General features: G+C 44.9%; 1 protein-coding gene across 3 annotated transcripts in view; it reads left to right on the top strand.

Moving 5' to 3' along the window:
- BLK (BLK proto-oncogene, Src family tyrosine kinase) overlaps positions 1-15,747 on the top strand; it is a 410,535-nt gene that overhangs the window by 181,128 nt on the left and 213,660 nt on the right. For all 3 annotated transcript variants that reach the window (XM_078647570.1, XM_078647568.1, XM_078647569.1), the window contains one exon: positions 10,280-10,385. In XM_078647570.1, coding sequence (XP_078503696.1) covers positions 10,281-10,385 — 105 coding nt within the window. In that variant the 5' untranslated portion in view covers position 10,280. The remainder of the gene's footprint in view (positions 1-10,279; positions 10,386-15,747) is intronic.

Below are 15,747 nucleotides of genomic sequence, written 5' to 3' on the forward strand. Positions count from 1 at the left end.
GTCCAGGTCTATATTCATAAAGTCATTGAGATGTTGCTGTAGCATCATCCTATTACTTAGCTCGTCCCTCGATACAGGTTTCCTTACACACGATGTAGCACAGAGGCCACATATAGCAGGAGCACACTGTACGCACAGACAGAACAGGAAAAGAATGGCTAAGATCATCCCAATGACCATCAGAATCTTCCATCCCCAGGCGGATAACAGTTCCCAGAACCATCCCATCAACGACCAATCTCCTTTGTCCACATGAATAGATTCGGAAATCTTATGCAGTTTGGAAATGGCCTGGTACACTGTCGGAGCGTTATCTGGAATGAAAACACAGCAACTCGATTGGATCACTTTACATACCCCACCTCGGTCTGCCAGGATGACGTCTAACGCGACCCTGTTCTGAAGGGTCATAAGACGATCCGACTGGAGCTCAGCAGTCAAGTTACTAAGGGCACCGGCAGTTTCATCTACGGTGGATTCAACCACCCTCGTCAATTGCCTTATGTTCCTGCTGTTAACCATGGGTCCCCAAAACGGCAGACAACCCTTTACGAAGTCTCCAAATTCTTGTCCTGCAGTGTCTTCTTTACTGAAGACACCTCTAACTATCCTTGTATTGTGGTAATCTGCCGCTGCTGTGTAGGTGGGAGGCAACAGGAACGAAACAAAACATGTGCCCGAAAAGTCAGGGGGCAACCATGTATAGGCTCTATCATGGCAGACGAAATAGGTACCCTTAGCTGCTAAGAACGAAGGGGAAGTTTGGGACGCAAAAACATATGTCTCAGTGCAGATGCTCTTCCCTAACTGAGCTCTGGGATTCTTGCCAGTACCTTGCAGACATAGGTGACCCTGATGGGGTACAATCCAAATCGGGGAGGATCTATTAGCTCGCTTTTTTCACTCAGAGTAACTCCATATCCGGTCACGTTCCATCCAATGTATGCTAGTCTCATATCTCTCGGGATAGTCTCATAGTAAGTATCTTCCCTAATCATATCTACTATACCCTTAACTAGAGCACTATTCTTAGGATTATCTTTCACAGAACGTAGGGGGTAGATTTCATGTGCGTAGATGAACATTGTTCTGTATGCCCACCCAGAACCATTATGGTTGAAAGGCAAGACCAGATAAGGGATACCTTTATCCGTTGTGTGAGGCATAAGACCACACACCCAACAGTTAGTCGTGTTCATTACTAATTGGTGTTGGTGCAAAAGCTGAACGAAAGAGTTATTAATAAACTCTAATCTCCTGACGGACTCATGTTCAGGGAAAGGGTGGAAAGAGTGCGAGGGAACAGTAGGAGGAGGTATGGGCTGTGTAGAGGGTGCAAATGTCACTCCAAAAGAGAAAAAAACATATCCTATCAAAAACATCATTACACTGAACAACATAAAAATGCATAATATCAAAAAACTCTTCTTGGTCATCATTCTACATATTTTAGCTTTGAAGTTCATTTCCTTGACAGGTCTCTCCATCTCGAAAAACTCCATCCTCTCTAATTGCTGCTCGCGATGGTAGGGTGTCCTATGCTAAGGAATGCTTCTGTCAGTCCAGGGCAACTCCCTTAGACCAACCAGAACTGTCGAACTAACGTCTTCCGCTGCACCCCAAAGACTTCGGCAACCGCGACCCTACAGCTGAACCCGGATGTTGGTTCGAAAAACAAAAATAAAAAAGTTTCTCAGATGAGAGAGCTGCACTTTCAAAAAAATAACAAAGAAAAGGAAAATGTATTAGTCCATAGTTCTCGGCCACAGGTTATAGCGCCTTTTTCCAGGTAATGTCTGGTCCTGGAACAGGAGTTCAGGCTCTGTAGTGTCCAATCGGATTGACGGTGGCACAGCTTCCTGCAAAAGATTGTCACTTTCTCGTTCAGAAATTGTTCCTTTTACACGTGCATCGCTGAAAGGCAGAAAACGAGGCACGGTTTCAGTCTCTGAGTCAGCGACACCCTCCTGGACCCACCAGTCGTACGGCAGAGGCAAAGGGACCCTCTTGCAATGCACGCCGTGGATCCAGTTCTTCTTTCCTTCCACTCGAACGGCTGATCTTGTTGAGAGAAGGACTAGGTGGGGGCCGGTCCAACGGGGCTGGTCATTCTTTGTCCGCTGAAAATTCTTGACCAGCACCCAGGATCCAGGATCGATAGGATGTCTTGGAGCTTCAGGGACCTGTGGCAGAGTATCGTGAACCTGTTGGTGTAAAACACGCAATTTAGCCGTCAATTCATACAAATAGTCAAGCAGTACAGGGTGTTCGATCTCACTGAATTTTGTTGGCCTTGGCACTCCCTATATGTTGGCTGGGCGACCGAACACGATTTTGTGTGGACTAAGCCCCACTCGTGAATGCACAGTCATTCTTGTTGTTAGGAGTGCTAAAGGCAGAGCGTCAGGCCATTTAAGACCAGAGCTCGCTTGAATTTTGGCCAATTTTAGTTTTAGTGTGCCATTGTAGCATTCTACTAGTCCAGCTGATTGGGGGTGATTTGCAGCGTGGAATTTTTGCTGGATACCTAGCCCTTCACATACTTTCTTCATCACACGACCCACAAATTCACTCCCATTGTCACTCCAGACCATTCTCGGCATTCCAAACCTAGGGAAAAATTCTTTGACAAGGGCTTTAGCTGTGGATAGGGCAGTGTTGTCTTTCAGGGGATATGCTTCTACCCATCTCGAAAAGGCACAAACAACAACGAGTACGTATTTTAAATTGTTGCACCTTTCCATGTGGATGAAATCTAGCTGCAAAACCTCGAACGGATACGTTGGAGGCGCAAAATGACCAGCTGGAGTTGGGGTTCCCCTACCAGGATTGTATTTCAGACACACCATGCAATTCTTGACCACATTCTCTGCACACTTAGGAATTCCAGCGTTTTGCCATACTGGAGCCAACAACTTACAAATCCCTTTCACACTGATATGAGCCATTCCATGAGCCATTGTAACCACTGCAAGCACATACGCATCGGGTAACAACCATCTCTGATGCTCTGACAATTCAACCCAACAACCATTCGCATCCATTTTACCCGTACTCTCTCTCCACACATTCAACTCTTTCTCTGTAGCTTCAGCTTGAATGGACTTAACATCTCTATCGTGTCTTCACACATTCCAACGTCACCAACCCATCTTGAAGGGCCTGCAACATACATTCGACTCATCACATTCCTTGCTGTTTCTTTTGCGACTTCATCAGCAAATGCATTTCCACGACCAACATCATCAGTAACCTTTTTGTGCGCACTGCATTTCACAATCGCAACTTGCAACGGCAAAGTAAGTGACTCGAGAAGTTCATTCACCAACTGACCATGCTGTATCTTAGCGCCATGCGAAGTCAGAAACCCACGTTCTTTCCACAATCGTCCAATACTGTGAGCCACACCAAACGCATACTGGCTGTCTGTATATATGGTCACTTTCATTCCTTTTGACAACACACACGCTCTCGTAAGTGCAATCAACTCTGCTGCTTGAGCTGAATTATGTGGGATACGTGCAGCTTCAACAATCGTATGCAAAGTAGTGACAGCATATGCTGCAGTCGTATCACCATTCGGAAGCTTGAAGCATGAACCATCCACCCATAAGGTACCATCACACTTCGCAAGAGGAGTGTCCTGAAGATCTATTCTCCCTTTCGTTTCTTCTTCTGTTCTGAGAAAACAATCATGCTGTTCAGAAGCATCTGTCTCTGCTACAATCGGCAACAACGTAGCTGGATTCAACGTGTTGCATCTCTTTATGTGTACATGACTCGCTAAAAGTGTCAACTCATAACCTGACAATCGAACACTAGTTAAGTGCTGTGTCTTGGTCCTGTTTAACAAAATGTCCACTGCATGTGGAACCATTACAATTAACATATTATTCATCACTAACCCAGCAGACTGCCGAATAGAAACAGCTGCTGCCGCTGTGGCTCTCAAACAACTCGGCAACGCTCTAGCTACCGGATCTAAAGTCGACGAAAAATACGCGCATGGACGTTGCTTGTCCCCAAAAGACTGTGTCAACACTGACAATGCACAACCTTCCTTCTCATGGACATACAGTGTAAAAGGCTTACTGTAGTCGGGGGTACCCATCACAGGAGCCGAACATAATGCATTGCGCAATTCTGAAAAACTTTTCTGACACTCTTCAGACCACGGAAGGGGATTCGGTGTATCTTTACAAGTTAATGCCACCAAGGGTTTGGCCAACAAAGAAAAATTCGGTATCCATTGTCTGCAATATGATGTAATGCCCAAGAAAGCACGCACTTCTCTCTGTGTCCTTGGCACACTCAATTTCCCTATTGCCTGTATTCTATCTGGGGTCAGTTTCCCACTTTGTGATGCAAATCAGATAAATGACGCAACAATGACAATGTTGCTTCTTTACAAATCTCCTCAGTATCTGCAGCGACTAGAAAATCGTCAACATACTGAATAAGTGTAGCACCATCAGGTAAAACAATCGCATCAAGCTGTGTCTTTAAAGCCTGCCTATATATTGATGGACTTTCACAGTAGCCCTGGGGAGCGCGTTTGAAGAGGAAGCTTCGACCTCCTAAACTGAATCCGAAAATATCCCTACTCTCTTCGGCAATCGGGATGCTGAAGAAGGCATTTTTCAAGTCAATCATCGAGAACCAGGTCGCGGAAGCTGGAATCATAGTTAATAGAGCAGTGATTTCAGGAACAACTGGAAATTGTGGCACAACGATTTTGTTCACCTCTCTAAGATCAATTACAAATCTGTACACGGGTGGCTGAGAAGGGTCAGTACGCTTCAAAACAGGCAGAACAGGACTATTGCAAACATTGCCTCTTGTCTCTTCAATTACATCTTTTTCAATCAAATCATAAATGATCGCTAGCAACGCTTTTTCACCTTCACTAGAAATCTTGTATTGGGGAATGCGTGGCATTTTAACATTGGCTTTCAAGGTCACAACATATGGCGGTATTTCCAAAAGACCCACATCATTAGGACCAGTAGCCCAAAGAATATCCGGAAGAAACGACAATTCTGTCGGACGTTTGTCCTTCGATAAATACATTGGAGAGACCACTTTCTTACCCAGTGTAAGTTGTACTCCCGAAGGAGAACAATACAAAGTCGCATACAATCTTTTCAACAGATCCAATCCTAACAAGTTTTCACCACAACCTGTTGTCAGAATAAGGGGTGCTTCTAATTCACAAGGTCCAACAGAAAGGGACATAGGACTAGAAATCGGGTTCCTAACCGGGGCGCCAGAAAAACCTACTGAAACATTCGTTTCGCCAGACAAAGGTGTGCCAGGGAGTTTAGAGTGCAATATAGAACTCTTTGTAGCACCAGTATCCAACAGAAAAGGCTCTGACACACCTGATGTAATCACCTCAACGTAAGGTCCACTCTGATCTACTGGAACTGAAACAACTCCCTCTCTTTGTCTATGGCTGTCCTAGCAATCATTACCTTCCATATTCTCATCTTCTGCATAGTAGTCATCAGCATAGTACTGAGCCGTCCTACAGACGCATTGTTCTGCTGATCAAAACTATTCATTGAATTCTGTGGCGGAAAAGAACGCACGTTCTGGGGGAAATTTCCACGTCCTCTACCTCTAGGTGCTTGTGGAGTACCTCAACCTCGTGCGCTAGAAACACCATTCATACGCTGTAACAAAGCAGGGCAACTACTTTTAAAATGACCTTCTTCTTTGCAATATGCACACTGATTAGGGCCTACAGGAAAGCGTGGTTGAGAAAACTCGAACCTTTGCGAGTTTCTCTGAAATTGCTGAGGTTGCTGATAGTTACTCTGACCACCACGAGGCGGATTCGCCTGCTGTAAAAGAACCTTCGTTTTTAACTCTTTCGTTTTCTTGTCTGCTCTATCCTTCTCATCTTTATCTCAATTTTCGTAATACTGTGCAGTAGCCAATATCTGTGCTGAAGAGGAAACGGCCCAAAAACTTTCTGAATCCTTTAATTTCTTACATAACTCAGGTAACAAATTATGGACAAACTTGTCAACGAACAATCGTTGACCACCTTCTGTACTCATATCTTGACCACTGTGGTCGATAAACGTTTCTTCAAACCTGGTGAAGAAATCAGACACTGTTTCATCTTTCTTCTGCTTACACACAGACAATTTGTCCCAATTCGCATGCATCGCAGGCATTAAAGTCTTCATGTAAGTAACTATTTTACCAGGGAGTTCTGCTACTAAAGGCTCAGGTTTAGCACCACCAACCTGTCTGTCGTCTGCAGCACCAATATTAGCCCATGTGTCGCCTAATTCCTGAGCATGATCTGTATGACGAATTAAACCCCATAAAGGCTGTGGAACCACATTTCCAAACAACATGTCTGTCAGCCAAATTCATAATGCATGAGCCTGCAGTCTGTGATAATTCCTTGTAATACCCTGCAGGATTTTTACGGGGGTCAGGTAAAGTCTGTTTAAGGGCCAATACTTCAGCTCGCTTCCATGGAACATGTACCCAAACACGCTGAAAGTGAGGCTGAACAGCTGCTAGATCCCCTTCTTTCCAAACTGGGGGAACCTCTCTCATCGGATATTGTTTCCCTTTTCTTTTAACAGAAAGATCAGACTCAAACAACTGTTGGGAAATGGCTTCGCTCCAAACTATAACAATGTCGCAACTGCTTTCTTAACATCGGAACCCACAATCGTGCCCTTTGCAAACTCGAACTGTATATGACATAACTCAGGCGGATTGGGCTCCAAATCATTTTCCTCTAAATCCTCACAAAGAAAAGTACACATTTCCTCAAAAACGTATCTCTGCTTTGGTGCTTCCCACTGATGGAAGACATCCATAACAGACTCTAGCTCATATCTTGTCGGGTCGGTAACCCATTTATGTGCCAAATAATTCAATGTTTCCTGCTCTCTAGAGTCAGGCAGTTGACTACGCAACTGTTTACACGTTGAAACAGGGGTCATACTTGTTGCTCCAAAAAGAGGATATAGAAGACTAGCAACTGTATCGGTCATTCTTTGTCGAACAGAGGGAGAAGTCGACGAGAGAACGGGAGGAAAAACAGGGTGAGGCAAGGCAGGCGTAGATGCAGAAGCAGATGTAGTATCAGGAGGAATACCAGAAAGGGTAGTTGATGTAGTAGGCAAGATCGTAGGAAGTACAGGTAGAGCAGGTAGCAAAGTCGGCTGCCCTTGAGGAGGCTGCGCCAGGGGAATAGGAGCCAGCTGAAGAGGAGCTGGCGGCTGTGGGAGAACTTGAGGCAAAACAACCGGAGGTTGCACAACTAAAGGTTGTGGAGGTGCTGTAGCACTCTGCGCATAGGGGGTGGCGAACTCAATAAGTGTGACATTAGGGGGTCTTTTTCAAGTTCTATTGCTGCATCTTGCTGATGAGGCGGCAAAACTGGATAACATTTATCAATCGCTATTTTACGTTGCCTGTGCAACTGCTCACTTGCCTGTTCTTCTTCGTTATCTTTATACTGCGTAGCAGCTTGCATTATCGAGATACCCCTTTCTCCCTTATTTCTCTTTGCTAATTTAATTTCTTTCTGTTTGGCTTCTTTACGCCATAGGCGAAAAGAGTCAAACATCGCCGGCCGGGCTTTCTTCTTAAAGAGTCTAACCTCTAGATTATCTAAAATCTCTGTGTCAAAACTACCATATTGGGGCCATTTTAAAACACCATCCTTTCTGGTGTATCGGATCCATACTTCATTATACGTGATGGGGCCCACGCCGTGTTTCACGTAGAGCTCATAGGTTGGAGTTCCAATTGGAGGAACCGGACACGAATCCTCCAATCGGGAATCCCTATTACAACCAAGACAAAACAAGTTTCCAAGTCTGCTAAAAACCAGGCATCTTCGCTCTCTAGTCTAGCTTCAAACTTCAAAGGATTATCGAATACGATAGCCTCGTGAATACACGAGTCCCTCGGCTTTGGTACTTGCAAGTTCCAAATCAAAGATCCCAAGGGGATACCCAAACTAAGAACCAAACTAAGGACTGGGAAACGCTCCACTTATACTTAACTGAGGTATCGATGACGTCACCAGAAGACTCGTCTATCGTTTCGCTCTACCAATCATCAAGGGTCCAAAACAGGGCGATAGTCAGGGCAGCAGTCCTTCGTAGCCGTCGGGAAGCGGGGAACCTCGCAGCAAAGACTTTCGGACCATGTCGACATGCAGGGGTCGATGAAGTGGCGGCCTTCCTCCAGAATTTTCACACAAAGCTCCTCACGAACCTCTGGCTTGGACCGGTACCACTGATATCGCCCCACATTGGGCGCCAACTGAAGTATTGGGTTTTTCAGAACCCAGTGGTGCCAGGGAACACACCCTAAGACTTCGAGTTCTTCCTGTTTCAGACTACAGAAACACAGAGTCTTCTAGGTGAAGTCAAAGATCGAGTTTATTGGCTGCAGCCAGTAACAGGTATCCTAGAAGTACAACACGGTGTATATTCTCAGGAGACTGCTCAATCTTACAAAGCCAGTCTTCTCTTTTTATACAAAATATTATGCTTCAGGCAAACATTCCTTATTTTACAGTTGGCCATTCACATATTTTCACTACAAAGAGAAAGCAGAATCATGATGACAAGCTTATTTTCAGTTTGTCCAACCCAAAATAAATCACCCGGCAAGGCCCAACATTTTCATCAGATATCGACGGACCCCTAATAAATTCGGGCACCTCCTCCTCATAAAGCAGGTCATAAAGTAAAGAAACAGAGACAGGTGTGTGTAAGAATAGGAGTGGTTTGTGTGTGATGAAAGGTTTATGGCATGTTGTGCCTTGATACTATCTCGATCGGCCACTGGGAGAGGAACTGACCGAACAGGTTTGGTCTTGGGCAGTGGAGTCAGCTTGCCCAGGTCGTGCAGGAGTCGGCAAAGGTGTACGTGTCCTTCAGACTCGTTTTTGGCTTTAGTCACCGGCCTATGTGAGGGCAATCACAAAATGGCTGTCGTTCACAAAATAGAACCCGAGGGTTCAGGACGGAACCTCTGGTTTCAGGGTGAAGTCGTCACTCGAATATGACGAAAATGCTTGTGCATAGTATACTAGCCATTCTCGGTCTGCTGATATCAAAATCGTCATGATACAACGATGTTTATAACACGGGTCCAGAATTTTCAGTACCACAGGGACAGGGGCTGATTTCCTGTCTCAATTGCAGCTTATTCAGAATTACTTGCTCTTTAAAGACCATGTCATTCTTCTGCCAGATTTCCTTCAGAGGCTTTGCACTGGTTTTTTGAAGACAAGTGGATTGTGTTAAAATCACTGTGTCATGATTTCTGGGGTTTTCACCAATTTGTACTTCCGTATTTTCAGCATGAATTTTCTAAATATGATGTCCTGTGTAAATGAGATCATTTTATGCCAATCTATTGGTAGTGTCCTGATTAAGGGACTCAAGACTCAGGCAATGTGAGGTAAACACACTGGACACGGAATAGCATGTGAGTTCCACCCCCCACTTCCCGCCCTTTACCCCAGTGCTACCCTGCCTCAAGGTGCATTATCCGGTGAGTAACCAGTACTTTGGCTCACCTCAATGTAGCCCAACCCCTGGCTATACTTATTGTCACAGTATTAGCCCAAACCCACTGAGCTCTCTTCCTTAATGTCCAAACTCTGAGAAAGCAGAACAAATGCAAGATTTCTCATCACCATTTTAAATCCGTGTAACTCTCAGTTTAACAACTTCGCCTACTCGCTAGGGCTAGAGCACAAGAGCCGGTTTATTGATAATCTAACCAGATTCAAGACTATCCGAAGATTGATGATTTTTTTGTGATCTTCTTCCATAGATTAATATAGACCAAAGAATTGCAATGGGATGTAATGATCAGACCAGGGTAGATGACTATGCACACTGCCAGTAGCTAGTAAGGGCCTGATTTAGATCCTGACGTACTGGGTTACTGCATCACAGAGGTGACGGATATCCCCTCCGTCAAAATATAAATCCCGTCTCTCCGCCGAAATACAAATCCTATAGGATACAATGGGATTTATATTTCGGCGGACTGATATCCGTCACCATTGTGATGGAGTAACCTTTCCGCCAAGATCTAAATCAGGCCCTAAGTGAGTACATGAGAATAAAAAGAGGAAGATGTAGAAAAAGAATGTGTGTGTGTGTGTGTGTTTGTATGTGTATGGGAAGGGAGGCTTTAATTATAATATTAGTCCCAATATGTTTCGCACTTCAGCTGTATCTGATGGGTTTCCTCCTTTCTTTCTCCTGTACAGGATGGGTCATGTAGGCAGCAAAAAGAGTCCTAAGAAAAAAGAAGAGAAAAAACAAAATGGACCTCCTAGCCGCCCTTCTCACAAACCACCGCCTCCACCCCCTCCCGTAAGTATATGTCACACAGTCCTACGTGTTTTCTCTTATGCATTGGAACTCATAAAGTATGCTGGTGAATGTTAATAAGTTACTTTAGTAACTTTTCACCATTCATACACAGTGGGATTGATTTTTCTCAATGGCGATGTTGTGTTTGCCCACACTTGTGAATTATGTGAATGCTTGGATACTCAAAGAGAGATGTGTTAATCCTCAAATCGTAAGGTACATCTTACCCCATAACTGTGAACATAAAAACTACTCCTTGGAGCGGACAAAGCATGCAAGTTGTTCTCTGCCTGTGAAAATCATATATGAAAGCACCTCCATGTTGGCATATGCACACTATGTGCACAGTACATAAAAAGGAGTAATGGCCCGATTCAATAAGAAAAATCATGGGGCAGATTTACAAGAAAGTGACTTAGTGCGGAATACAAGCCATTTGGCTGCCCCACACTAAGTCACATTCAAAGCACAGGGATACAACCTATTTACAACAATATGTTGCATCTCTGTGCTTCCCCCCTGTGCTGGCGCACAAACTGCTGCCATGCGCCAGCACCCTTGCACCATGGTGCAAGGATGCCTGCATTGTGGGGAGATTGTTTTTGTTCAGGAAGGGTTCCCTTCCTGCACAAAAACAATATGAAATGCTGTTTTTCAACTTCTATCTGTGCTTACTTAGCACACATAGAAGTTGAAAAACGAAATTGTTTCAATGATCGTTTATGTACAGGAAGGGAACCCTTTCTGTACATAAAAAATCATTAGATGTGATTTCCTCTTTGTATGTGTGCTGCAGAATTATTTCAATTCTAAGCTGTGGCAAAATGCTTTTACACTCTCCCCAAAACATGGTAAAATTGGCCTCTATCTGATTGGGTATTTAATTTACTTGTAAGACCCTAGCATATGGTTCTAAATGTACCCTGGGCCTGTTAATTTAATGCAATTAGTGGGCTTCAGCACTAATTGCGAAACCCACTAAAGTATCACTGGAAAACGTGTCTCAGGCCTGCCACTGCAGGCTGTGTGCAGTTTTAAAAAGCCATTACGATCTAGCAAAATAAACCTTTTGCCAGACCTAAACCTTCATTTTTAATACTTAGCCGTCAACTTTAAGGTAGGCCCTCAAGACTCATAGAACAGGGTGCATTGGATTTAAAAGTAGGACATGCATACTTTTTTAAGTTACTACTCTTGCACTTTTAGAAAGTTTTAATTTTCTTGTCCCAACCAACTGTGCCCTTCTGTCAGGATGACTAGGTAGGAGTTGTACGGAGCCTCACATACCCTTCAAGGGGCTTTGCCTTCAACACACACCAGGCCTCCCCTGCATTTTGTAATCCAAAACACTTTAAAGCCTTGACAATAGGGAAGGGAAGGAATTTACTAGAACCAGTGTTGGGGTAGAACAGGGAGTCCCCCACACAAAGGCTGGCACCAGGCCTATATAGTGTACCTCCACAGCCACTCATAAGAACACTCCTCGAACTGTAGAAGAATCTGAAGAAGAACTGCCCTCATACCAAAGGACTACCTTGCTGTTTGAATGATTTTTTTGCTGTCTGAAGAAGGAAGACTGTGCCTGCTTGCCTTGATTTGGGCACCACATAACCCCGAACAGACCCGCTTGCACCGCAACTCTGCCGCCCGTGACCACCCCCAATGCAGAGTTCCGGTGAGACCTTCTCTTTTCATTGACAGCGACTGTTCACAACGACGGCAACACAATACCCGTACTTCATGGTGCAGCAATGACAGACAGCGACAACTGCCAACGCGAAGCCCCAGTGATGACTGGATCTTCACTGAGCTGAAAATTGATAATACCTGTACCACTCTGGTATTCGATGACCCAGCCAAAAAACAGAAAACATAATGCCCCCACTGTTATTTTAAGCTATCCATAATACCCAGCCGAAAGATTACCATCACCTGTGTTATTGACAACAACAAGGCACCGACCATAGTAGCTGCACTCATTAATGCCCGCTCCTTGAGCAAACATAAGCAAGAAATAGCAGACCTGATCACTGACGGTAACATTCACCTACTGTTCATCACAGAAACATGGACCAGATCTGGCGGTAGCCACTCCTGAAGGCTATGTATCCCTTAGACAGGATAGAGTAAACAAAAAAGGAGGTGGATTGGCGATAATCTCGCGAAACAATCTTTTTACTAGAATAGTCCACGTTCCATCCTCAACGTGTGAAGCTATTCAATTCTCTTTTTCGCTAACCCCCTTTCAAACCTCCAAAGGAATTCTGCTCTACCGACCCCCAGGAACAAGGACAGAATTCCTAGCCACTCTTAACAATCTGATTGAATCCTTAGTGGAGGAGGACTCTTTCACTATTTTAGGTGATTTCAATTTCCACCTGGAAAATACACATCATAATGACACTATCTCGTTATTAGTAGACGACCTGGACTCTATGGGCCTAGTACAGCTAGTCACGAAGGCCACTCATGAGGCAGGCCATACCTTGGATGGCTTATTCTCTAACTCAAAAAACGTTCTTGTAAAAGACATCCTGCCTCTAGCATGGACTGATCACCATGCAATTATATTTAACATATTACCTGATAATAACTCACTTCTTAATGTGTCGACAACTAGTCCTGAGGTATTTAAGGTATGGAAAGACATAGATAACGAACAATTTAAAACTCTTCTATCTTCCACTCTTCCTGAGGTTCCATCTAACTCAAACATAGCCACCTCCAGATATGCCAACTGGCTCCATCGCCCTGGTTTACAGACTCTCTCAGGGAACAAAAACAGGTGTGTAGAAATCGTGAAAGACACTGGCGCAAACTCTACGCTGATGAAGATAAAACTCGCTATAAGGAAGAATTGGCCAAATATAAAATTATGATTATTCAGGAAAAAAGCAAATGCTACACAGCTCAAATCGAAATAGCTAAAAACTCAAATAAACAACTCTACCAAGTAGTCAATAAGTTGGTGGGCCGATTACTAGTGGCTGCTCCCACTCCATCACAATCTCTGTGCAACTCATTAGCGGATTATTTTTACGAGAAAGTAAATACGATCTACTCTGAATTCTCAGCACATACTAATCATAACATACAGTCCACATCTATGAATCCTTTAGACCACCTGTTCGCTCAGTTTGAAACAGTTACTGGGGATCAAATCGCCGAGATAATGAGCATTATTAAAGCTGGATCAGCTAATGACCCTTGTCCATCTAAGGTTCTTGCCCCTGTCGTGGACCTAATAGCTCCAGTATTAGCACAAATCTGCAACACCATGTTCACATCTGGAATTTACCCCACCTCATGGAAGAAAACCATTTTAAAACCACTTCTAAAAAAAACACACTTGGATCCGGAGGACATCAAGAACTATAGGCCGATAGCTAGCCTACCTTTCCCGGCCAAAGTGGTTGAAAAGGTTATAAACAAACAACTCTCAAAATACATAGAAGACCATCACTTGTTAGATGACACACAATTTGGATTTCGAAAAGCACATGGCACAGAAACAGCTTTAATCAAAGCCTCAGAAGATATAAGAACTATTATGGACCAGCGAGGCACAGCTGTGCTCATATTGTAAGATCGGTCAGCTGCCTTTGACACGGTCGATCACTCCACCTTGATCGACCGTGTCACTACAATGGGTATCCAAGACAAGGCAAAAGAACTACTGTCATCCTTTCTTTCCAACCGGACCCAGACGGTGACTCTGGGCGCTTTCCATTCCGCCCATCTGACGTTACCGTGCGGGAGTTCCAAAAGGCTCATCCCCAAGTCCGACACTTTTTAACATCTATGTGTCGGACCTAGCTAGAGTCATTAAGGCACATGGGATGGGCCTTACATCCTATGCGGATGACACCCAGTTGGTGCTCGCGGTTAAAAACAATGAAGAGAAGGTAGCAGCCAGCTTTCAAGAGGGCATTCTGGCCATCAGTAACTGGATGGCCAGTAATTGCCTAAAATTGAACTCCGATAAAACAGAGGTCATTATCTTTGGTAAGCTATTCCCTTCATGGTCCAGTTCCTGGTGGCAACCTTCTTTAGGTGCCCCACCTAACTCAGTACATAAGGTTAGGAACCTAGGCATGATGTTCGATGATAGATTGACTTTTGTACCCCACGTCAATCTGGTGGTCTCGGCAGCATTCCACGAACTTCGACTGATTAAAAAATTCTTTCATTTCTCCCCGTGAACTCAGGCAAAACTTTGGTCAGTACACTGGTGATTTCATCCTTGGACTACTGCAACGGGCTGTTTGCTAATGCACAAAGCAGGGTTATTAAAAAACTGCAAACCGTTCAAAACGCGGCTGCCAGAATGTTGTCGGGGACCCCCAAATTTAAACCCACCCCCCAAGTGATCAAAAAGTACCACTGCTATTGTGTGTGGTATGTGGCTTGAATCGTCCTGAGGCGGAAAGCCGGGACTGTGCTGCGAGAGACTGCTGTTTTCTATCGCCCTTTATAATTTTAACTCGCTCTGCCTTTGCTATTTGCACTTGATCTGCTTTTTGCTATTTGCACTTTGAAAAAGTATTTTAAGCTTTTTAACTCACCCGTTGCCTAATTAGTGCTGGGACCGAGTGGTTCCTTCCCCACGGCTGACGGACCGGTGCAGACTCAAACCCCTCCCATCTTGCCCGGAATCTCGCCAAGACCTCCCCATCACAGCCGAGTAGACGCTGCCTGGGGTCCCGCCATCTTGGGTGAGGAGCAGGAGTAGGGATAGCAGACTAGTGCTAAGCCCCTCCCGCCCTCACGCCCTCGCCGGTACAAAAGATCACCAAGTTCACGCCCCCAATGACTGCTATTGTGTGTGGTATGTGGCTTGAATCGTCCTGAGGCGGAAAGCCGGGACTGTGCTGCGAGAGACTGCTGTTTTCTATCGCCCTTTATAATTTTAACTCGCTCTGCCTTTGCTATTTGCACTTGATCTGCTTTTTGCTATTTGCATTTTGAAAAAGTATTTTAAGCTTTTTAACTCACCCGTTGCCTAATTAGTGCTGGGACCGAGTGGTTCCTTCCCCACGGCTGACCGACCGGTGCAGACTCAAACCCCTCCCATCTTGCCCGGAATCTCGCCAAGACCTCCCCATCACAGCCGAGTAGACGCTGCCTGGGGTCCCGCCATCTTGGGTGAGGAGCAGGAGTAGGGATAGCAGACTAGTGCTAAGCCCCCCCCGCCCTCACGCCCTCGCCGGTACAAAATGATGCTATTACCCAGGAAGCGCAGCGGACGGGCACACCGTCCGCGCCTGGCCCGTGCCTAGGGCCTCAACCCCTGGCCATATGGAGCCTATTCAGTTATCAGCGAGCCGCCTCTCGTATAGCCGGAGTACACTATGGGCTTTGG

The sequence above is a fragment of the Lissotriton helveticus genome, chromosome 6 (assembly GCF_964261635.1).
Source record: "Lissotriton helveticus chromosome 6, aLisHel1.1, whole genome shotgun sequence".
Taxonomy (NCBI): domain Eukaryota; kingdom Metazoa; phylum Chordata; class Amphibia; order Caudata; family Salamandridae; genus Lissotriton; species Lissotriton helveticus.